This window comes from Narcine bancroftii, chromosome 1 (assembly GCF_036971445.1).
Source record: "Narcine bancroftii isolate sNarBan1 chromosome 1, sNarBan1.hap1, whole genome shotgun sequence".
NCBI classification, from domain to species: domain Eukaryota; kingdom Metazoa; phylum Chordata; class Chondrichthyes; order Torpediniformes; family Narcinidae; genus Narcine; species Narcine bancroftii.
In genome coordinates, this window is record NC_091469.1 from 286552991 (window position 1) to 286579160 (window position 26170).

At 41.9% G+C, this 26170-nt stretch overlaps 1 protein-coding gene across 8 annotated transcripts in view; it reads left to right on the forward strand.

Moving 5' to 3' along the window:
* Positions 1-26170, forward strand: part of LOC138745561 (Wilms tumor protein homolog) — a 70498-nt gene that overhangs the window by 25411 nt on the left and 18917 nt on the right. For 7 of the 8 annotated variants that reach the window (XM_069902756.1, XM_069902750.1, XM_069902740.1 and 4 more), the window contains exons 4-5: positions 16239-16341; positions 21473-21623. In XM_069902756.1, the coding sequence (XP_069758857.1) occupies positions 16239-16341; positions 21473-21623 (254 nt within the window). The remainder of the gene's footprint in view (positions 1-16238; positions 16342-21472; positions 21624-26170) is intronic. The other variant, XM_069902774.1, reaches the window with a different exon arrangement.

Below are 26170 nucleotides of genomic sequence, written 5' to 3' on the forward strand. Positions count from 1 at the left end.
GCGCATGTGCCGCGTGCATATAATGACAAATAGAAAATGCACATAAATAGGCTTATATTCGCAATAAGCCCAGCCGATGTCCCGCCCCCGAGAGCAATATACCCCACCGTGATTGGTAGGTTCGTTCAGCTCCGCACGCAACACTGAAAAGTGCCAATCATATCAAACTCGCGGGTCGCACTAACATTAAACTTTCATATTAAGGCGGGGCCACAAACTATCGTCCCGAGGGCCACAGTTGGCCTGCGGGCCACAAGCTTGAGACCTCTGTGCTAAAGAATTTGTGAAGATCAAACAGTCTACTTAATGGGAATAAAAGTAAAAAACACAAACGTCTGCAAACACCATAGTTGAAGCAATGCTGGAGAAACTGAGCTGGTCAATCAGTCGACTTTATGTAGCAGAGATAATGTTTCAGGCTTGAGCCCTTTGTCAAGCATGACCAGGCCACCTTGACCTTTGGCCCTACTCCAGCATTCTTTAAGATCATCCCTGATCTTTTGCCAGGATCATTTCCCAACACAAAAACTTGTTTCCCTTAGTGTTCAGGTCCATGTTTTAATGAACACAAGAGCCCTCTGTTGCATAGAATTCCAAAGGCTCACCTTCTTCTGGTGAAAAAATGTCTCCTCACCGCAATCCTAAAATGTTGCCCCCTATTCTAAAATTCCTACCATCAGGGGAACCATTTCCCCTGTATGTCGTCTGTAAAGCCCTTGAAGTATGTTTCAGTTAAAAAAAACAGTGAAATGAACACATCCAAAAATACTTTGAGTACATACTCCCTTCAACGTCAAGGGAAGGAGATAATGATGTCATAAAGGAAGGAAAGAAGCTTATCAAGATAGATGGTGTGTGTTTGGTTGATGACAGGGAGGGCTTTGGAGCTGGTACTGGTGAAAAGTGTGTAGAATCTCCCACAGAATCTATAAATATGACTGACAATGTAACATCGAATATAACATCTCATCCAAGTAGTGACTAGGGTGACCTTCTCCACAGGATACAAACAGGAATACCTGGGCAACAAGAGAAAACTTTTTAAAAAATGTTAGCCATGGATCTGAGCCAACGGAGAGTCACAATGGAAATTAAAATAAGAAAATTGTCTCACTGCTTTTGTTTGCTTTGCAGAAAGAAAATGTGATAACATGTTGTAGCACCAAGGAAAAAGCATTCAGTGCATTTGTTATAGGTAGTGGATTTGAGATCATTAATCAACTTAATAGAAACTCTTAGAAAGTATCACAGAATGTTTGCCAATCTCCTTTCTGCCCCTAAAACTATGAAGCATTTCAATTTGTTTTATTTTAATAAACTGTTACAGGATTAGGATTAGGGCCAGGGATACGTTAATAGAGTTTAGGTTACATTTGAGGATTGGGTATTCATTTTGCAGTTGGACTCAATTTCAAAACTGGGATATTTCATTGCTTCTCTGTCTTATGTACTTGTCACAATTAGTGTTACTGAGCAGCTGAATAACTGCGTTTCTGTGGAGAATAGGCTCCCAGTGTTGCATTTAAAGCTCATGGCAGGGGTGGATCACAACTAAGTCTAGAAGTGCTCAGGTATAAGGGGACTTGAAGAGCACAGTACAGGCCCTTCAGCCCATGATGTTGTGCAGACCAATGTATACTCTACTCCACAACAATCAAATTTTTCCCAAACTCACACCCACAACCTTCTATTTTTTAAATTTTATAACAAGCTAAAAATATATCAAATTATATTTTTATTTATAATTCTTTGCACTTGTGACTTCCTTCAAAAAATTAAATGGGAACGAGATTAATTGGACTGGCTTTTTTGATGGGCATTGGGCAGAGTGCCTTCTCCTGTGATGCATCATTTTAATTGATCTCTTGGGGGTATTTGATGGGTATTTAGCTGGGCTTCTACACAATGTAAACTTCGGCACATGGTCCATTCTACTTAACCCCAGTCCAAAGTGAATAATGAACCAAGTCCGTGATGAGGAATATTACCAGAAAATTCTGGAAACACTCAGTAGATCAGAAGAAACATTAATTAATTGTTTCAGGTTCAAGATTCAAGTCAAGTTTATTATCATGTTATTGTACAGGTACAACCTGATGAAACAACGTTCTCTAGACCTCGGTGCAAAACATGCAGACACAGAACCAGATATACCACACATACAGACAAATAATACATATGCAGGACAAGTATTTAATCTATTCAAATTAATAAATAAATAAATTTTGTTTCATGAATGTGAAAGTCTTGGAGGGTTAGTGTGAGCAATTCCTTTGGTCGTTCAGCATTCTTACTGTCCGTGGGAAGAAGCTGTTCCTCAGCCTGGTGGTCCTGCCTCTGATCCTCCTGTATCTCTTCCTCATTAGAACTGGGGAAATGTAGGAGAGAAGGCAATGGGGGGGATGGGGGGGAGGGAGTTTGAAAAAAAGGGAATATCTCTGATAGGATGAAACCAAATGGCACACTATAGCAAAGTGAATAGCAGTTAGTTTCTTATTTGTTTAATGAGTTGCTAATAGCAGATCCCTGGGACATGTCCAGGGGACCAGATTATACAAGTTGAAAGAAAATTGAGGAACAATGACAGTGAGACAGCAGCACAATTAGCCAGTGACCAGGGTTCAAATGCCAGCACTGGGTTCGAAACTGGCACTGACTGTAAGGACTTCGTATGCTCTTCCCGTGTTTGCGTGGGTTTCCCGAGTGCTCTGGTTTCCTCCTACCCTTCAAAAAAAATGTACATAGAAAACATAATTGGGCTGTACGGGCTCGTGGGCCAAAAGGTTCTGTTACTGCATTGAATTAATAAATTTAAAATTTAAATTTAAATTTAAAAATCATGACAGGCAAAATTTGACCTTGGGGAGTAGAGGAAATCCTTTGTGAAAGTGTGTCTTCTGGATAACAGAGGGCAGATGGTGAGGAACACTTTCCTTAGTCTGGGAGGTCGACAGGCAGCACAAAGGCCAGATATCTTAAATTGTAGATGACAGGAGGCACCACAGCTGGAATTTCTTCACTGATGTCATTGAAATTTATTCACCAAATGCCTTGAACAGAGTGGAGGAATGCATTGAGATATTACTCCTCCATAATCGAATGGGGTGATAGAATGAGGTCGTGTCCCCATGAAACGGAACTGACCGTAAAGGATCACATCAACAAACAATCTGCTGGAGGAACTCAGCAGGTCAAAGCAGCATCAGCAGGAGATAAAGAATGGTCAACATTTTGGGCCTGAACCCTTCATTGAGCTTGCTGGTCCGAGACATCGACAATTCTTTGTCTCCTGCTGATTCTGTCTCCATCCGCTGAGTTTCTTGGGCAGATTGGTTGTTGTTTCAGATCCCCACATTTGCAGTCTCCTACTAACAGCCCATTTAATATAGTGCAATAAGCTTCTATATTCTCCTTATAGCAACAAACGTCTAAATTGTCTTGTGGCAGAGAAAGAAAGGCTTACCACCTCGTAAAAGTTTTCTAGCAACCTGTGCTGTTGTAGGCTGATAAACCACTGAGCATCGAAGAACCCTGTGAAAATATGAGCAAGTGTATTAGCTTCAGAGAGAACCAAAAAAAACCTGACCCCGTCAGGATTGTGGGAGGGAGACAGTTATAAATGGAGTGTCAGAGTGAGAGAAGGTGAGGAAAATCTCCTGCAGCAACTGTATCAGTCCGGCACCTCCCAACAAGGCTCCAAATCGGGTTCCTGAAGGAATTAATTACAAGAGCATTACAGGAAGAATTTGTGGAATTGCGTGGCACAGACCAGCACGGAGAGGCAGTTGCTGATGGGGAAAAACTCCAGGAGAGTTTAATAATCTGCAAGCCTGATATGGAGGCAACATCGTGGCAGAAGAAAAGAAAGGCAGTCATGATAATGGATAATGCTGTCGAAAGATGCTAATCATTGCGAGGTGGGATCTGCATTAGCACTAGATCATTAAAGGTGAACTGCAGAGGGGAGGTCCCCTGCATTCCAACCGATCTCCTGTGGCCTGCTGGTTAAAATTAAAATTTTCTTTTTAACTAATGATAGAAGGGGTAGACTCCTTGGCTATGAAAATAGCAGGTACCGCTTCCATTCATCACACCTCTGTCGCATTTCTCTTGCCTGTGTCAGGCCAGGCGGAGCTGGCCCATCCATCAGTGGCCACCTTGGAGTTTGTGGTTCAGGAGTTTACAACTTTCAGCACTTTTTTTTCTTCCCTGCACAGACATCATTCATATTTCTCAGGATGCATTATTTGTCATACATTTTCTGCATTGCGCGCGCGCGCGCACACACACACACACACACACACACACACACACACACACACACACACACACACACACACACACACACACACACACACACACACACACACACACACACACACACACACACACACACACACACACTTCCCTTCTCTGGATTCCCCAAAAAGATCAAACATTCCTTGGTTAAAATATCAATCAATGCCCTGCAGAAATGATTTAAAAGCAAAATTGGTTTGTCACCGACCCGCAGTATTGTCAGGTTCTAAGTTAATTGGAGCTGTTTGTGAATTCACACTGATGAAGTTATGCCAGTTCTGGGAAAGCAATCACATCAGGCAAGCCTGAACTCACTTTAGGAATGAGGTAAAAGGTTATTAAAACTGATGGGGACATAGCAAGGAGGTTGGTGGATAAATTCCTCCATTGACACGCACCCCAATTGGTTCATGTGTTGTGATAATAGATGTTTTCACAATGCCCATCCATTGAGCATCATTTTAGGAACTTATGCAGTGGAGGGAAATTAATGCAAAGGTGCAGCACGTGGAGGGATGACTGTCAGCAAATGAAACCAGACTTTGTGACATTTAATGATTTATGCAAAATAAAATGTTTGCCACATAAGGGGTAATATTGGGGTGAGTTAATGCACAGTTGATCTTTTGTGCTTTCTCAAAGCAAATCCTACAGAACAAGATTTAGGTACAGTATGTCCTCATCAGGATGTCTCAAATCACCCGCTGGCTATGCTCATTGTTCCAGACTCTACAACAGCAGTTCTCAAGACTCATATGAAGTTAAACAAGTTGCTGGCTTTGAGTGCCATACACAAATGTGCTGGAGAAACTCAGTAGGTCACACAGGATAATGAAGGGCTCAGGCCCAAAAAGCTGGTGACCCTTTACTTCCTACAGATGCTGTGTGATCGGCTGAGTTTTTCCAGCATGTTTGTGCATGGCACTTAAGCCTAGTATGTCTACTTTTTTACAAATCAATGTCCCACATCACCACAACACCCTCCTCTCCACCCCCCCCCCCCCCCACCCCGGCTTATTTTAGAAAAGTTGATAGTTTGGTGCCAAAATGTGTAGAGAAGGTGGCAGATGGAATATAATCCTGCTGAGTGTGAGGTGTTATGTTTTGAGAGGACTAAGAAGAGTAGGGCACACACTATGAATAGAAGGGCCATTGGGAGTTTTGATGAATAGTGTCCTTGATATACTAACCCAGATTCCTGAAAGCAGTGAAGAAGGCGTTTTGCCTTCATTAACCAGAGAACATCATATAACAGTGGAGAACTTCAGTGACAACTTTATAATATATTGGCTTGGTCATTGCTGGAACACTGAGTGCAGTTCTGGTTGCTATAAAGAGGAATCGATTACACTATAGGGAGGGAGCAGAGGAGATTTCAGATTTATTGTTCGAGTACAAACGTGACATCACATACTACCCTGAGATTCTTTTTCTTGCAGGCAAGGCAGAATCACCACTTATTGGTAATGTAAAAAAAACTGTACACAACTTGTGCATGTAAACAAATAAAGAAATGTAAACAAACTGTGCAATACAGAGAGAAAAAAAATCAATAAAGTGCACAAGTAAGAGTCCTTAAACGAGTCCCTGATTGAGTTTGTTGTTGAGGAGCCTGATGTTGGAGGGGAAGCAGCTGTTCCTGAACCTGGTGGTGCGAGTCTTGTGGCACTGATACCTCTTCCCTGATGTCAGCAGTGAGAACAGAGCATGTGCTGGGTGGTGTGGACCCTTGATGATCGCTGCTGCTCTCCGACAGCAGCGTTCCCTGTAGATGTTCTCAATGTTTTGCCTGTGATTTCTTGGGCTGTGTCCACTACCTTTAGCAGGGTTTTATGCTCAGAGATATTGGTGTCCCCATTCCAGACTGTGATGCAGTAGAAATTTACCAGGGTTTCTGATGTCATACTAAATCTCTTCAATCTCCTGAGGAAGTAGAGATGCTGATGTGCTTTCTTCATGATGTCATTGGTGTGTTGGGTCCAGGAAGGGTCATTTGAGATGGTGACTCCCAAGAAGTTAAATTTGCTCGCCCTCTCTACCTCTGATTCCCAATGATCACTAGATCGAGCGCCTTTGGTTTTCTCTTCCTGAAGTCAGCAGTCAGCTCCTTTTTGGTAAGGATCTTGCCTAGGATGGAATCTTTCAGCAATGAGGAGACTCTTGGCAGGCTATCTTAATTTTCAGAAGAGGGTGAGGGTGAATTTGGTTGAGGTAAACAAAATTGAAGAAGGGCATAGATGGGATAGATAGTAGGAATCTTTCCAGCCCATAAAAAATGTTTAAAAATAAAATGCATCGATTTAGGAACCTCAGGACGAATTCCTTTTCAGCAGAGGGTGATTGGAATTTGGAACAGACTTCTGGAGAGACTAGTAGTGGCAGGTACTCACAACACTTGAGACCTATCTGGAGAAGAACTTGAATCATCAAAGCATAGAAGGGTAAGAAGTAAATGGTGATAAATAGAATTAATTTCAATGGGTGGTTGATGGTCAGCATTCACATGATGGGCAATGATGTTGTGCCTATGTAAACCTACTTCACAACAATCTAGCCCTTCCCTACCTCACACCTATAACCCTCTATTTTTTCTTATCCATGTGCCTGTCTATTTTGAATGTTCCTTTTGTACCAGTCTCCACCACCATCCCGGCAATAAATGCCTGGCACCTATCACTCTGTTTAAAAAAAACATGCCTCTGACATCTCACTTAAAATTTCCTCCATTTACCTTAAACAGATGTCCTCTGGTATTTGCTATTGTCATTCCAGGAAAAATATGCTGGCTGTCCACCCTATCTAGGCCCTTCATAATCTAATATACCTCTGTTAAGTCACCTCTTCTCCTCTGTCACTTCAAAGAGAAAAGCTCTAACTCTTCCAACCTTGTTTCATCTGACATGTTCTCCAATTCAGGCAACATCCTGGTTAATCTCTACAAGAAGGCATTTAATCCTTAGGGATAAGAGTGGTTAAAGACCTACACAATATATATATAAATTAAATGATCTCCCTTTGCTATAAGATCGAAGAGCACCTGACTAGATGGAAAACTCTGCCTTAACATTGATGGGCAGAGTTAACTATGTAAAAATGAAAGTGGTGCCAAGACTACAATATCTATTTCAAACACTGCCCATTTCATTGCCCCATTGCTTCTTTAAAGTGCTCAATGGATGTGTCAGAAACTTTTTATGGAATGGTAAGGTGTCTAGAATCTCCATGGAAAAATTGACATGGGAATATAAATTGGAGGGCCTAAAACTGCCAGATTAAAAAAAATTACCACTGGGGTTCCTTGAGGGTCTTCTCAATCTATTGCTGCTATGGCTCCCAGAAGACTCTGCTGAAGGAATCAAATTTTGTTTTTTTCTGTACTCTCTCCTACTGATGCATTAAAAACATAAAATATATTTTATCAAAATGTACCGGGGGTTGTAGGTCAATTGTGTGTAATTGGGCTGAAAGGCCTATTACCATGCTGTGAATCTAAATTAAAAATCATTGCTAGGAGAGGTGAAAAGAAAACAAGGCTTTTACTTCAATGTGTGTGGTCCCCTGTTGAGAATGGCTGCATAATATCTGGTTATCTCCCAACTGCCTATGTATTATTCTCTCATTATTGCATTGCAGTTTGTGGGAGTTCCCTCTGTGCAAATTAGTAGCTATATTTCCGAAGTGGATCAGTGACTGGACTTCAAGAGCCACGAGCAAGCATGTGAGAAAGAATTGTCAATGTTTCAGGCTGGAGCCCTTCGGTGATGAGGGTTCTGACCCATTGACTGTCCTTTCTCTCTCACTGCTGTTGCTTGGCCTGCTGAATTCCTCCAGTAGATTGCTTGTTGCTCAGGATTGCAGTATCTGCAGTCTCCTGTGTGTCTTCCATGACACTTTATTATGGTCAATGATGAAAAAGAAATGCAAGTTTTAAATGCCTTGGTAGTTAGCGTAGCAGTTAGGAGTCACAGTGGCAGTGATTGGGAATCCTGTGCTATCCATAAGGAGTTTGTACGTTCTCCCAGTGTCTGCGTGGGTTTTCGCTGGAGGCTCCAGTTTCCTTCCACCCTTCAATCTTAGTGGAGGTGTAGGTCAATTTGGTATAATTGGGTGGCACAGACTTGTGGGCTGAAAGGGCCTGTAACCGTGCTGTATGTCTCAATTTAAATAAATACAATTAAATTAATATTGCAGAATTGCATGCATGCTCCTTTGCAGTAAGATTTTATCCACAAATTTAATCACACTTCCAATAGGCCGATTGGTGCTACTTTTGGAGAGCTTATAAGTTCCATGGTGAAATTCTTCCCTCAACCATATCTCCTTCACCAACAGGAAAAGGGGTAGACAGATAACACACGCGCATGGATACACACTGACAGTGTGACTGCATTAACCCCAGCTGCTTTTCAAGCACATGTCAGCTCCAAAAAAACCTTTTTCAAAGCTACTGGGTTCTTACTCAAGAGTTCTTAATGTAATGGTAGACACTGTTATGTCTGTTCTGTAAGAAAGAAGCACATTAACCTTGACAAAGTTCCAAGATATAAAATAAAGGAAGAGGTCATCCCTGGGGAACTGTGAGAAAATTGGACATGATACTGCATTTACTTATTGCAACACCAAGCGAAATGTGTTCCAAGAATCTGCAAACATACACAAATAGCTATTTGTTCCCCTCTCCCTTTGCAGAAGTTAATCTTTTGTGAGTTACATTTTGACAGAAATGTTTGAAAATGAAGCCGGGCAATGGTTTCTTCAGAGCAGTAATGAGGATCCTGTGGAAACTTAATTCTAGACATAGCCTCATCGTTAAGTAAAGCCAAGGTATTTAGCTGGCTTATCAAAATGTCCAGTACATCATCACCACCAATAGTTACCAAAGACATTTTATCTGAATGAGTGATGCCTGTTAACATTTTTTCCCCACTTGTGCATCAATCAAGTAAGCATCACCAAAGTCAAAAGTGCAATTTAGTGTCCAACATTAAAGTGCCTCAAAAGCATTTGATTGTAGTTATAATTCATGAGTATTGCAAACTGTTATTTTTGGCTAGTCTATGGGATAAATCCATTCCTATTCTGTGGAGTGTGGGAGCATTCCCATCAGATGTCAGCAGATTTTTACAGTACAATCCACAGAGACAGAATCCCCCTCCACTGATGGGGGAAACACAAGAACCATAGTCACTCCAGCCCAGAAACAGGCCACTTCAGCCTTTCTAGTCTGTGCTGATCTATTTTTCTGCCTAGTTCCACTGACCTGTACCCCTCCCATCCATTTACCTGTCCAAATTCTTCCTAAATGTTAAAATTGAACCCCCATTCACCACTTCAGCTGGCAGCTCGTTCCATACCCGTACCATTGTCTGTGTGAAGTTCCCCCTAAACTTTTCCCCTCCATGTCCTCTGGTTTGTATCTCACCGAACCTCAGTGGAAAAAAGCCTTACCACTATGTTTATTTCCCCTCATAATTTTAAATACCTCTATCAAATCCCTTATTCTTCTGCACTCTAGGGAAAAAAGTGCTTACCTGTTTGACCTTTCCTTGTAACTTAGTTCATGAAGTCCAGACAATATCCTAGTAAATCTTCTCTGTATTCTTTCAAACATTAATATCTTTCCTGTAGTCAGGTGACCAAGACTGCACACAATACTCCAAATTTGGCCTCACAATGTCTTACACAACATTATTATAACATCCCAGACATTGGACATCTGATGGTGGCACTACAGCCTCTCCATTGGAGGGGGAGGGCAATCATCACAGCATGAATCTGAGGACGGATATATGACCTTAGGGTTCAACAGCAAGACAACATAGGAGGTGACTGGGAAGCAGTCTCTTGGTGACAACTCTGTCAAACTCCTTCACATCTCATTCTTCTAAACGCCAGAAACCACAGGGACAATATATTTAATATTTCATTATTGGTCAATCTCCTCACCCCAGGATATTTAATATTAGATTTATAGCCTTGCATTAATGAGACAGTGGCAACTCTCATTTACACTTCTGAAATTAGCCCCTTATGATAGACGGAGCCTCATTCTAGAGACTCAAATCCTAAGGGTAATCTCGAGAATGTGAAGCAATTGAGAGGATGTCATCCTTCAAAAGAGGTGTTAAACTGAAAATCAGACTGCTCTTTCTGACCTTAAAAATCCCACAGCATTTTTTTCAATGGAAGAGACAGATGTTCTCCCTCATGATAGTTATCTCTCAACCAACTCTTAAATTAATAGTTCTGCCAGAGCCCCTGCAATTTCTACACTAGCTTCACTCAAGGTCCGAGGGAATAGCTCATCAGACCCTGGGGATTTATTGACCCTTATTTGCTTTAAGACAGCAACCACTTCCTCCTCTTTAATTTGTACACATTTCATGACCTTACTGCTTGTTTTCCTTACTTCCCACAACACTGTGCCTGTTTCTTGAGTGAATACTGATGGAAAAAAAACATTTAATATCTCCCCCATCTCTTGGGTCCATCAGGGGGACACATTTTGTCCCTTACTATCCTTTTGCTTTTAATATTCCTGTAGAAACCCTTAAGATTTTCCTTCACATTGTCTGCCAAATCAACCTTGTGTCTTCTTTTCCTGATTTCTTTCTTGAGATATTTCTTGCATTTTTTTGTATTCCTCAAGTACCTCGTTTGCTCCATGCTCCCTATTCCTGTTATACAACTCTCTTCTTCTGAACCAGATCCCAATATCCCTTGAAAACCAAATTTTCCAATGCCTGGTGACCTTGTCTTTGATCCTGACAGGAACATACAGACTCTCAAAATGTCACCTTTGTAGAGCCTCTACTTGCCTTGCACATCTGTGCCTGAAAATAACTTGTCCCAAACCACACATTCTAAATCCTTTCTCATTTCCTCAAAATTAGCCTTTCTCCAGTTTAGAATCTCAACCCAAGGCCCAGACCTATCCTTCTCCATAATTAACAAAACTAATAGCATTATGATCCCCTACACACACTTCTGTTACTTGCCCTGTCTTGTTCCCTAAAAAGAGATCCAGCATTGCACTATCTCTAGTTGGTACCTCTATATATTGATTTAGAAAACTTTCCTGAACACATGTGACAAACTCCAAGCCATCCAGCCCTTTTACAGTATGGGAAACCCAGTCAAGTTAAAATTTCCTATTATCACAATCTTATGTTTCCTAGCACTGTCTGGTATATCTCTACAGATTTGTTCTTCCATTTCTCGATGATTTTTGGGCAGTCTATAATACAACCCCATGAGTGTGGTCATACCTTTCCTGTTCTTCAGCTCCAACCATATTTCCTCAGTAGACAGACCCTCTAGTCCGTCCTGCCTGAGCAGACCTGTGATATTTTTCCTGATGAGCAATGCCACTCTTACCCCTTTCATCTCTCTCTCCCCCCACCCCCGTTCTATCACATCTAAAGCAACAGAAGCCCAGAACATTGAGTTGCCAGTTCTGCACCTCCTACAACCAAGTTTCACTAATGGCCACAATGTCATAATTCCATGTGCCAATCCATGCTCTAAATTCATCTGCCTTTCCTACAATACCCCTTTCATTGAAAGAGATGCACTTTAGAAAATTTCCACCACATACAACCCATTGACGTCTAACGGTGCATACAATTTTCACATAACCTTTTCCCTTCTCCACTCTTATATCTGTTCCGGCACTCTATGCAGGGCTGGATTAACATAGTAGCAAAAGTAACATATGCTCCGGGCTTCACATTTTGAAGAACCCCCACGTTTATGACAGTATTATCAATTATGAACTGAAACATTTTCGCTTTCATCTTTGTGCAGTGGCCCTCTCTGTCACTCAGCCCATCAAACCTGCCCTGCCATTTAATATAATCAGGTTTCACCTGCACCAGGCTCCTCCATGCAAATTCCTCAAAGCCTTCAATTCCCTAACCATCTCCCTCCTCTTTTAAAAAAACTCAATGATATCGCATCAACAACCCTCTAGGTCACAGAAATTCAAAGATTCACCAACTTCAGCAAGAAGGGATTCTCATGCACTTCAGTTTGAAATGATTGTCCCTTTATCTTGCAACAGTGTCATCTCATTCCCATCTCTCCCACTGGCAGAACCACCTAAACATATACCCTAAATGGCCCCTTATATCTCTCAATAAGATCACTCCTCATTCTTCAAAGAATATATCCCCAGTTTCTTTAACTGTTCGTGATGCGATAATCCTTTCACTTCATGATCAGTTTTGGAAATTTCCTTAGGACTACCTCTGGACCTGATAAGCTGAACAGCCTTTTCCCAGACTCTGTGATTCTGAATCATTTTGTGGTTTGGTTTGTGAAGCTATTGAGTAAACCCTCCCTCTGACTGCACGCATGTGTATAGTCAGGTTACTGCTTTCAAAGAAAGAAAATTAGTCAGGACAGATAACATTACATGCATAAATAGATGGCTGAAATTCTTTGGCAGGCCATCATTTAAAAATCCTTAGGGATTAGAATCAATAGCTGAATATAATTCATTTCATTTTTAAGGGTTGAAGTGGACCCTGGAGTGATTTTGACAGCAGTGGATTTAGAGAGTGATATGAGCTGCCTGCCCTGTGAAAGATTCTGCTGAAATGAGAGGGCGTACAGTGATTACAAACTGCTGCCCTGGGAATAGTTGGCTTTCGTGTGTCAAATTCTGCCATCTCACTGAAAAATATTTTTTTTCCCTTGCTGGGTTTTTCATTCTCCCTCTATTTAAAGCAATAGCTTTCCCAAAAGTTTGGCTAACTCTTGTTTAATTCAAGATTCCGAAAGGACAAGTAATATTACACCTTCCACCTGCTGTAAGGCAGATAAAGAGTCATCATTAGCGTTGCCCGGCATCCATTACAGTACGAGAGAAAGAGAGTCCTTTCAGAGTCACTGAGTGTCTGTGGACTTGCCTCTAGCAAATTTGGTCATTCTTTGGTGGGGACTGAGAGCAAACCTTATGGTCTTTTTGGGAGAAACAGTGGAAGATGGTGGGGTCTTTCAGGGCCACTATAGTTTCTCAAAGACCTACTCTGCACAATGTAAAAGTATCTTTTTCAGCAGTTTTGGCTACTGCTGTGATTTGTTAGGTGTAACATGGCAATCCCATGTGAATTATATACAATTTCCAACAGAAGAGGTTTATTTGGGCCCACCTCACTGAAGGAAAGACTGAAGTGCAGGTCTATACTCTAAGGAGGATTCCTCCTGGGATTAACCTGAATCATCCTAAACTTGTTTTTTAAATGTACAGCAGCTCCAAAATATTGTGGGGGTGGAGCTTTACCGTGCTTTGGTCATGCTATACTTGAACTTGCCACACTACAACCAAGAATCATCAATGCTCCAATGAAGCTGTGATCCATTCTTCTTGCTAAATGTAGTGCAAAGACTTGATTCCCACTCCAATTTACACAGAAACTCTAGGGAACAGAGATGTACTCCAGAGCGAGGAGAGGAAACTTGAAGTTATAGAGTCATATAATGTCGAAATACTGGCATATAACTTTTAAAATGTTGTCTCAAAACGAGATGTCGTCTTATATGCCAAGTATAAAATCCGAACCTTAACAATGAAGTCTCAGCGCTCCCCCACGGGGTCCGACTGCCCACACTGGGTCTGTACAGTCTTTAAATGGCCTGTTAAATGTGCCAATGGTGGTTTATTTTAAGATATGCTAATAAAATTTAAATCTTTTCTTGGTCATTTACTTTTAAAGTATTGTGAATTAGTATATTAAATGTGCCAAGCAGCATCACTCCACTGGTCAGTAATAAGTATTAGATTTAGGGTAGTCTTGTACAGCAAGTATAGCTCAAAACCTGCATTTTAGGTGGAAATTCAGGGATCGTCTAATACACGAGTCACCTTGGACACCAACTTATACGGTATGTCCTTTATCCCACCATGTCCCTGGTGACCATCAATATTAATGCTATTTAACAGCACTTGGTCTTCTAGGCATTGATGACTAAAGTGCTCATCTGGATATTACAGTTATCAGATAAAGTTATACAGATCCTTTTATGACCTCATCACATTTCAATGAGTTTTACAGTCAATAACATTAATTCTTTGGACAACCACTGCTGAAAACTGGAATAACAACAATCAATTTGCACATAGCAAGCCGCCCCAAACAGCAATATGAAAATGACCCATGACATGGACAACATAGAGAACTTGTAGTAATAAAAACAGAAATGCTGGACGAACTCACCAGGTCTTGCAGTGTCCACAGGAGGCCTGATATATCTCTGCCTCCAGTGGGCGCTGCAAGACCTGCTGAGATCATTCAGCATTTGTGCTTTTACTGCAATCACAACGTCTGCCAGATTTCCGTGCTTCACAACATAGAGAACTCACCCAGCTTCCTTCAAAATAGTGCTACAGTCACCATCTGTGAAGTTTAGGTAGGGTTTTGGTTTAACATTGTATCAAGAGAGCACAACCCTGGAGAAATCAGCTCAGACATTGTACCTATAGCATAATTTGAAACTACAACATTCTGATCCAGAAGAGTGAAAATGATTGAGAACCAATGAACTTTCAGATCACTTCACCTCAATAATTTTTACATTTGTTTGTAATCACTGTAATGCGCGTCGAAAGAACCAAAGACTTGTTGATCCAAACCAAGGCTTTTATTAACTAAAATACTGGAGCATATCACAAGTAGGTCGACCAGTCCAGAATGACCTGGTCTGGCTAGGAGCAATCCTTTAAGACCTGCCAGTAGGTACAGCTACGCTCTCAGCCAATCACAGTCATCCTTCACTACCATCTGTACATATGTACACATACACATTGGTGATAGAATCTGTACTATTACAGTCACATTACAGCAAACCCACAGAAATCTCTTGGTGCCTGCCACATTGACCACCGCCAGTGGGCTGATCTCGCCTCAAACCGTGCATCTTGGCGCCTCACAGTTCGGCGGGCAGCAACCTCCTTTGAAGAAGACCGCAGAGCCCACCTCACTGGCAAAAGACAAAGGAGGAAAAACCCAACACCCAACCCCAACCCACCAATTTTCCCTTGCAACTGCTGCAACCGTGTCTGCCTGTCCCGCATCGGACTTGCCATCCACAAACGAGCCTGCAGCTGACGTGGACGTTACCCCTCCATAAATCTTCGTCCGCGAAGCTAAGCCAAAGAAACAGCAAACCATTCATTTTTTAAAAAATCTGGTGGGTTTTAAGATTCCAATTTTCTTTTATTGTCATGTAATAGTGCAGAGCATGTAATATTACTCAAAATTGCCTCCTGCCTGCATGTGGCAGACAAAGAGTCACCATTAGTACTGCCCGAGTGAAAGAGAAGACTGAGAGTCCCTTCAGAATCACCGAGTGTCCATGGATTCGCCTCCAGCCCTCCCGCAGCCTCTGCAGCTCCAACTGAAAACCTGAGCTCCAGATCCAAATCTCTGACATGATCAGGAAGCCTTCAGTGCCAGAGACCCTTTGTGAGCCCTTCTTGCCCTCAAGACCATCTTGAATCCTGGCTCCAATACCTGGTTCCCATGGATTTGATAGTGGGATGCACATGATGAGTTTAAATTAGATGGCAGTACGAATTTAAAGCAAATAACCTATTAACTGGGACCAGAGAATCGGAGAATCGGAGCAGTGCATTAATGTTAATACTCAAGACACCTCTTGTAGAGGAGAGAGGGATGACCTTACCCATCTTTGGACTTCAGCCAACTGCAACAAAGCAGATGATTAGATAAATTATCACATTACTGCGTTTGGAACCTTGTAGTGGGTACATTTTAAAAAGCAAAATGCCATTGTAAAAGGCTGAAATGAAACTTGTCTTGTATTCCATTATTAAGAGAATAATTGTCAGCATACACTTAAAAGTGAAAAGGGGGAGATTTGACCTTGGGCTGTGTCTGTCGTCTTGTCTTCTGTGACCAATCATCTGCTTTCAGCCACACAGCAGGATACGAAACTGACAATCACAGCGCCCCAATGTTGTACAGCTGCAGCACCCAGTACAGGATACACACACATGGGGTCTTCAGGGGGCTTCAGGTGAGTAATGCTACTTTTTGATTCCGCCATATGTTTCTGCTGCCATTTTGAGAAAGCCAGCCCTTTGTACTTGACCTTGAGAAAGCTGATGGCTAGTAATGTGAAAGGAGACTGCACTACACGGCCACTCGTGCGCAGATGGCTCTAATTTGAGTCTTTCCCAATGCATCAGAAGGCAGCAGTCAAGAGATCCTGCTTTGTATCAACAGAGTAAAAAAAAAAATTCTGGATTCGACACTCATTCTAACATTGCCCTGAAAACTAATCAAAATGGCAGTTGTTTAAGATTTACAACGATCACCCCAGTCTGCTGAATATTTTTGAGAAATTGGTGGAATAGTTTTAATCAGCACTGATTTTATCTCCACTTGTACTTCATTCTGAAAATTAATCATTACACTATCTTCTCAGTGAAACCTTGTTCTCTGATATATTACATCCACTGATATAACGGGTTATTTACGATTTCCTCTCTGAGAGAGAGGGGGGGAGAGAGAGAGACCATGATTAACACCCTGACTATATAACACACATCTATCTGAGCAATGGTTTTCGTTCATGGAAAATGAAAATGCAAACTGTTTGACTCCACTGACACTCTGGAGTTGACTTCTGCCCTCTTCCAAACAGATGTTACATCAGGCTGTAAGTATTAGGCAATGCATAACAGACAGGGAGGTCATACGAAGCACGTACTAATTTGTCGTTGTGTTGCATTCTTGTTTAAGTAGAGCTGAAAATGGAAAGAGAAAGGGCTCTTCTCTTCTCACTTCCTACTTGAGTTATTACTCTCTTGGTTCCAGGGTTCCATGGTACGCACATTAATTCAAAAGAAAACTTTGATGTTCGGGATTCAAAAAATTGATGTGGATTCCAGTTTTCAGGATGAAGAGGAGGAGCAGGGTTCAACTCTGCTAAACTGCTTCCCCATTCAATAAGATCATGGCTGGTCTATTCATTGGCCTTTGCACGACTTGCCGCTTGATCTCTGCAGTCTTTGACTTCAACCCAGTCCAAAATTCCACCCATAATTGGATAGCTCTCTGGTGCAAATTATAAAGATTCACAACTACCCTGGGCAGAGCTGTGGCATGAACCTATTGCTTTACTCCCTTGACAATCCAACACAAGTTGTTTTTTTAAAATTTGTTCTTAGATGACAAGGTTGACGTTTAACTTCTCTTCCTAGTTTCCCTTGAGAAGATGTTGGTGAGCTGCCTTCCTCTATGACTTCAGTTTAAGTGCTGAAGTTTCTCCTGTCATGCTGTCAAATTGAGGATTTCAACAGTAGCGAAATGAATAGAAAAAATATTTCGCAATTAGCAGATAGTAATGTTTCCAAGCAAGTCCTTTAATGTAGTAGAATCAGAATCAGAATTTATTGCCATGAACATGTCCCAAAATTTGTTGTTTCATGGCAGCATCACAGTGCAAACATTTATATAAAAGTCACTTACAAAATAAAAAATAGCGCAAGAAAAAGTCAAAGTGAGGCAGTGTCTTTGGTTCATTGATTATTCAGGAATCTGATGGCAGTGGGGAAGAAGCTGTCCTTGTGCCGCTGAGTGCTCATCTTTAGGCTCCTGTACCTTTTTCTCGATGGTAGCAGAGTGAAGAGCACATGGCCTGGGTGGTGGGGGTCCTTGAGGATTGAGGCTGCTTTTTTAAGACATCGCCTCATGTAGATGTCCTCGATGGAGTGAAGTCTGGTGCCTGTGTTGTCGCAGGGCAAGTTAACAACCCTCTGGAGTTTATTCTTGTCCTGAGAGTTGGTGCCTCCACACTAGGCAGTGATGCAACCAGTCAGAACCCTTTCCACAGTACCAGTGGTTGCTGGTTAAACTAAATTTTTACTTATTATGACAACAGAAGAATGCCATTTAGTCCTTTGACTGTGAGGCTTCTCCCAGCAATGAAATTCGTTCAGAGTTTTCCTTCATTTTATTCTCTTTCGCACAAATTATCCTTTGATGTATTTGCCACTCATTTATAATCGGGGCAGGTTAAGAAACTAAATAGTATATCAGCAGTCCTTCGGGAAGTGAAAGAGGAGCAAGTGATCTCAGGGAGGGCACGAAAACTCTACCTACACGACACAGTAATAGATAAGGTAAATAGTTACAGCCTATTTCCTACAATAGGGAATCTAGGGCATAGATTTTCAACTGAGAGACCAAGATTTAAAAGGGACTAGAGGGGTACCTTCTTCACACAGAGGATGGTGGATATATGGAATGAGCTGCCAAAGGAAGTTCAAAAAGATATTTAGACAGGTACTTAGAAAGGTCCCCCAAAGTTCCTCAACATGATTATCCAACTGCACGAAAACCAACAAGGTCGGGTCAGATACAGCAATGAGCTCTCTGAACCCTTCTCCATTAACAATGGCGTGAAGCAAGGCTGTGTTCTCGCACCAACCCTCTTTTCAATCTTCTTCAGCATGATGCTGAACCAAGCCATGAAAGACCCCAACAATGAAGACGCTGTTTACATCCGGTACCGCACGGATGGCAGTCTCTTCAATCTGAGGCGCCTGCAAGCTCACACCAAGACACAAGAGAAACTTGTCCGTGAACTACTCTTTGCAGACGATGCCGCTTTAGTTGCCCATTCAGAGCCAGCTCTTCAGCGCTTGACGTCCTGCTTTGCGGAAACTGCCAAAATGTTTGGCCTGGAAGTCAGCCTGAAGAAAACTGAGGTCCTCCATCAGCCAGCTCCCCACCATGATTACCATCCCCCCCACATCTCCATCGGGCACACAAAACTCAAAACGGTCAACCATTTTACCTATCTCGGCTGCACCATTTCATCAGATGCAAGGATCGACAATGAGATAGACAACAGACTCGCCAAGGCAAATAGCGCCTTTGGAAGACTACACAAAAGAGTCTGGAAAAACAACCAACTGAAAAACCTCACAAAGATAAGCGTATACAGAGCCGTTATCATACCCACACTCCTGTTCGGCTCCGAATCATGGGTCCTCTACCGGCACCACCTATGGCTCCTAGAACGCTTCCACCAGCGTTGTCTCTGCTCCATCCTCAACATCCATTGGAGCGCTTTCATCCCTAACGTCGAAGTACTCGAGATGGCAGAGGTCGACAGCATCGAGTCCACGCTGCTGAAGATCCAGCTGCGCTGGGTGGGTCACGTCTCCAGAATGGAGGACCATCGCCTTCCCAAGATCGTGTTATATGGCGAGCTCTCCACTGGCCACCGTGACAGAGGTGCACAAAAGAAAAGGTACAAGGACTGCCTAAAGAAATCTCTTGGTGCCTGCCACATTGACCACCGCCAGTGGGCTGATAACGCCTCAAACCGTGCATCTTGGCGCCTCACAGTTTGGCGGGCAGCAACCTCCTTTGAAGAAGACCGCAGAGCCCACCTCACTGACAAAAGGCAAAGGAGGAAAAACCCAACACCCAACCCCAACCAACCAATTTTCCCCTGCAACCGCTGCAATCGTGTCTGCCTGTCCTGCATCGGACTTGTCAGCCACAAACGAGCCTGCAGCTGACGTGGACTTTTAACCCCCTCCATAAATCTTCGTCCGCGAAGCCAAGCCAAAGAAAGAAATAGAAAAGGTTTAGGTGGACATGGGGCTGAATTCAGGAAATTGGAACCAGTTTAGTTGGCATGGACAAGATGGGCCAAAGGGCCTGATTCCATGCTATATCACTCTATGGTCCTGTGAGACCCAAGATTAGGTTCCGAACTCAATCACTGGAGTTCTGAGACAGCAGGACTAACTGCTGCGTGCTATTAATGCATTGTAATGTATGATTCTGCAACAATATACCAATGGCTTCTGAATAAATTGGAGGTGAAAAGTTATGTAGTGCCAATGTGAGCTCCATGGAAGAGTTTGCCAAAATTTTGATCCGGGAACACTGCCGAGGCTTGGTGGCCTCGGTTGTAGAGCAGCCCCAGTGACCTGGGTTCACTATGGAGCTCTGTGGAGTTCATGCACTCTCCCTGTGCAACAGTGATCCCTCACATTCCAAAGATGTGCAGGTTGATAAGTTAAATGGTGACTGTAAATTGCCCTTAGTATGGAGATGAGTGGTAAAATCTGGGAATAGGGAGCAGGATTTAGCCTCGTGGAAGAATAAAATGTGATTAATGTTGGCTTAGTGTTATTGAGTGCATGGTATTCGGTGCAGACGATAGCCTACGGGCCTGTTTTCATGCTGACTAAATGTGTGACTCTAGGCTTATGGTGCAGTTCCCTTACTATTGCAGTAAAGCAATGTATTCCTCGAGGTCTTCCTCAGAGAAGACGGGGCTTGGCTTTTGATCATTACCACAAACCTAAATAGGGGAAGACTTTGGCAAATGTTAACACAGGAATAGAGGGAATGAACTTCTCTTCTTATCAAATTAAATACATTGAAACACTTGTTACTTTATTTAAAAAAAACATTATATTTAGATATACAGCACGGTAACAGGCCCTTCAGGCCCATGAGCCCAAGGGGAGTCTCTCAATACATTGCAATGATGACAAGAGGAAAGAGGCTTTAAAAAAAAGCAGCAACTGGGTTTGAAGATATTCTGCTATTTATGAAGTCAGAAAAGGCCTGGCCCATTGGGATTGTTCTCTTTGGAGCAGAGAATGGTGGGAGGAGATTTAACAGACATATTTATTAAAATTGGGATTGGTTCTTAAAGATTAAATAAAGAGAAACTGTTTCCACGGGGAGGAAGTTCAGATGTCACAGCAGGTTTAACTAGCAGAACTATCAACGAACACTCTGAATTGTTTTCACCTGATATGCAAAGCCTGAAGTGGAAGTAGATTCCAAATCAATTTCCCTAAGGAAAATTTTGGAAAAGGAAAGAGGAAAACAAACAGGGTTAAGGGGAATAATCAGTTTTATTGGATATTAACATACAAAAAGATGGCACCTTCAGACTGGGTCAAATAGGTTCCTCTACTCAGTGGTACAAGGAATAGCAGTTGACAACAGTCACAACAGGCAGAAGGGCAAAATGCTCAGTATGTTGGGAGATGCATTCTGATTTATGATTCAACATTATACCATTGTTCCTCAATACCAAGAATGGTTTCTGAACAAATTGGAAGATTATGTCGCTCCAATGTAACAGTACATATTTATTGTTTCAGGATGTTCGGAGAGTCCCGGGGGTGGCCCCCACCATTGTCAGAGCGAACACAGAAGCCAATGAGAAGCGTCCCTTCATGTGTCCATACCCCGGGTGTAACAAACGTTACTTCAAGCTCTCCCACCTGCAGATGCACAGCAGGAAGCATACAGGTAAACCCAGCATGGCTCTAACTCATCCAGGTCTTTCCTTTAACAATCAGAATCAGAATTTATTGTAATGAATATGTCACAACATTTGTTGTTTCTCTGGCAGCATCATGGCACAAACATTTCTATAAACCACATTTCAAAGTATATAAAAATAGTGCAAGTAAAGAAAAAAAATTGAGGTAGTGTCTGTGGTTCATTCAGAAATCCAAAGGTAGAGGGGAAGAAGCTGTCCTTGTACCGCTGGGTCTTTGTCTTCAAGCTCCCATACATTTTTCCTAATGGTAGCAGACTAAAGAGGGCTTGGCCTGGGTGGTGGGCATCCTTGAGAATAGAGGCAACAGTGCATGAGCCAAAATCAGCAGAAAAATGGCAAGGTTCAGCAAGTCCCCAGACTTCATGAACCAGCATGGATGGAAACGTGGGCTGTGGGTAGATGGAGCTGACTTGGGGTTGTTCACCATTGAAATTGGTTTTAAAAACATGATAGGGATTCTTTAAGTTTATTTGTTACATTATACCCAGTACAGTGTGAAGGGTTCTTTTGTGAGCAGACTAACAGGTCATATCTAACATTCATTCAGCTGAGCTTTACAGAGCATAAGGCTAATGAAAGTCTAATTAGCACCAGCCAATGGGCAGCATACTAGCATTTTGGGGTTCATTCAGAAGCCTGATGACTGTGGGGATGTCTTTAAACCTATTGCCTGCTTTCACACTCCTTGATGGGAGGGAGCGGAGAATGTGTGTGTAGAGTAATAGGTCATTCAGTATGTTGGCTGCCTGTAGTGGGAGATGTAGACGGGAGGGAAAGTTGGGCGAGTTCATCTGCTGTCAGTACCACACTCCTTTTGCAGAGCCTTTGAAATCTAGTGGTTCAACATCTCAGTCGCTCTTCTCTTCTGGTAGAGCTTATCCAAAACACATCCTCATCCTGGCCACCACCATCTACTGCCCAGAGAAACATTTCCTGACATCAGGCCTAATTTCCCTGTGACTAATTTGAACCTGACCATGCTTTCTGTGTCCTGTGTCATCTCTCCATTGCTTCCTTGGAACTTTCACCTTTTCCACTTTTGAACTCATCCTCCAGCATGACATTAATCTAAGATATCAACAACTGATGACTCCCCTGCCTGGCATTTACAACAATGGCTAAATTTTCTGCTTTCTCAGTCAGGAGATCTGAGTTCATGTTCTCTGATGCAGGGAAAGAAATACTGTGTATTGGAAAGATTCTTCTGCAATTAAAGACAAAAAGAGATGTTCCCTGGTCAATGCCCAAATGTTAATAATTTTTTTAAAAATGTAGACATACAGTATGTAACAGGCCCTTTCGGCCCATGAGCCCATGCTGCCCAATTACTCCCAATTGACCAACAACCCCAGTGCGTTTTGAATGGTGGGAGGAAAGTGGACCTTCCCCCAGGGAAACCCCACGCAGACATGGGGAGAACATATAAACTCCTTACAGACAGTGTGGGATTCGAACCACGGTCGCTGACACTGTAACAACATGGTATTAACCACTACGCCAATCATGCTGCCCCAATAAACTACCCTTAAAAGAATATATAATAGGGTTTGCAGAATATACAATGGCAGCATGGTTGGTGAGGCACCAGCGATCATGACCAGGGTTCAAATTCCGCACTGCCTGTAAGGAAGTTGCATGGGTCTGCATGGGTTTTCCCAGGGTACTCTGGTTTCCTCCCACCCTTCAAAATGTACCACAGATTGTAGGTCAATTGGGTGCAATTGGACACCGTGGGCTCATGGGCCAGAAAGGCTGTTACTAAATTAAAAATATTAAAAATTTCAAAATTTACAGGCCCTTTGGCGCACAATGTTGTGCTGGCCTAATAACCTACTCTAATAACTGCGTAGAATTTCCCAACTGTATAACCCTCCATTTCCCTCGGGTGCATGTACCTAATAGTCTCTTAAAAGATCCACCACTATTGACAGTAGCACATTCCATGCATCCACCACACTTTACATAAAAACATATCTCTTACATCCCCCTCCCCCCTGTTCTTATTCCCGAGCACCTTAAAACTATGCCCCCTCATGTTAACCATTTCAACCTTGGGAAAAATCCTCTAGCCGCCCACAGGATCAATGGGTCTCATCATTTGGTAAAATTTTATGACATTATTTGAGTCTGTTTATTCAAGGTGCAGAGGACTCGGTTCGTTGAGTGCACTTCGATAGTGACTGTGCAAATTGAGCATTAATTCTTTTGAAATCACCCAATCTCTTTCAACACTATCCTTACCAGAAACTTGTTACAGCTCAGAGAAATGCTGCCCAAGTCCACTCTTATTTTGTTCCATAAACATGAGCCCATGTTAAGTCCTTCCATTTAGATACTCTGCCTTGTGCATTTAAATATTTACATCTGTGTTACAACATGGACCATTTTACGAGTATATGTTACAAACTTGAAACTGTAGATTCCTTAGAACAGTTCTTGGCTTTTATCTCAGCATTGTCCTCCATCTCTAATTTCCCACACACAAAACACTGGATGCAATTTATCACAATTGTTTGGGGGAAGCACTTGTGAAAAATAAGAATCAGATTTCGGTGAGTACAGCATCCTGAGGTGACAACATAAACAACACCATCTATTCCTGGGCCCACAATCCCAGTTAGAATCTGTTTGGGGCTGTACAATAAATATCTCCACGAATAGCAAAGATGGGAGTGAGTTACCATTACCTCTGAATAAAAGTATTTATCCAGGATTGCTTCCACCATATGAGGGATTTGAGACATATTACCTTGAAATCCAAATTCCCTATTTGAAACTTAGCCAAGTGTCTAAAAACCTATGGCCATTTTATTGGTTTAAATGTCTGCAAATGATAAAATCCCTAACTCCTAAACCCCAAAGGAAGTCTAATTTATTATTTATAAGACCAGCCAAGATTTGTCCTATACAGTATGTACTCACTTTAGAAAGATTGTAAACCACATAATGGAAATTTTTGAATGGTGAAGCATTATCTTGACTTGAACTGCATCTAATATCATAATCATGGAGAAAAAAGAGAAAGATTGCTGTGTCAAGTTGAGCAACATTTTCCCAATGAGAGTCGTGATAATAAGTACTGGCAAGAATAGGGGAACGTTGTCAGTAACAGGAAATAAGAATTCCAGTGGGAAAGTCAAGCAGAATAAGCTTGCTGACAAGCTGCAGATACTACATTTATCGATTTTTAAAAAATAACTCAAGGGCAGGTTATTTCAATGTGCCGTTCTTGTGCTTTGAACTTACATGAGGGGGATTTTACTGCGCACAATGGTATCATAAACACATTTATAAAAAACACATTTATAATTTCTCTGTGCACAGACAAGGTTAAAAGATTGTGTTTTATAATGCCATGCAAATGGCTCAAGAATGGAAAGCCATTTAAAATGTATCTTTCATTCCCTCACTTTTTCTCTCTCTCTATCTCTGCCTCCTCCCTCTCTCCTCTCTCTCTCCCTGCTTCCTCTCCCTCTCCCCTCTCTCTCTCTCTCTCTCTCTCTCTCTCTCTCTGTCACATCTTATATACAGGTACACCCCGACTTGCAACCTATACGACTTGCATCCATCCGCATATACAAACAATTTTTTTAAAATATAAAATTTATGCGGTTTATGTTGTATTTGACAAACTATAATAGGGATACAGGGCATGCGCGGTGGTTTCACTTATTGGAGCATGTGCAAAAGTTAAGGGCATGAATTCAATATCATCAGGGCACTTAACTCTCGCACATGCTTCAACTGAACTCCAATATGCAAACCCACTGCGCATGCGCCAACCGATCTCCAATACATGAACCCACCACACATGTGCCTACTGAAGACCCATGCATGCAGACAGGAATGAAGATAGCCGCACCCAGCTTATGGACCCCGGGACACTGACTAACAAAGTAAGTATCCTCGTTTTGGCTCTTACATGTCCTGTATCCCTGTTATAGTTTGTCAAATACAACATTTGATTAAAAAGTCTGCTTTAAGACTTCGGTACTCCATACATACAGACAAAATTATGAATTATGTGCATTTCAAGATACGACTGATCCTTCAGTCCCAATTACGGTCATAAATCAGGGGGTATCTACACATATATATATATATATATACACAATAAACAAAAATATTATACATATTTATATGTACAAAATCTTCAGTCATTCATATATATGTATTATTCGACATCCATCAGAATTTGGTATTACCATGTGTCTTTTGTTGGCCAAACATCAGTTAAAACGGCCATTAATATTCATTAAAGCAATGCTAAGTTCTCAGGTCTATGATTAAGAAGGAATCTTCATCACCATGTATCACTTGAATGTTTAACATGGATCAAATTCTTCAAAGATGACTAACAAATTAGAAACCACCAATTAAGTTGCACAAATCCACTGTTAATGTCAGTCTGGATGTAAAACTTATTCACCATATTGATTTTAGAGATCAGAATCTTTAGTTACTAGTAAGGTATAGACTTGAAAATCAAATAGCTACATGGTGTGACAAATTT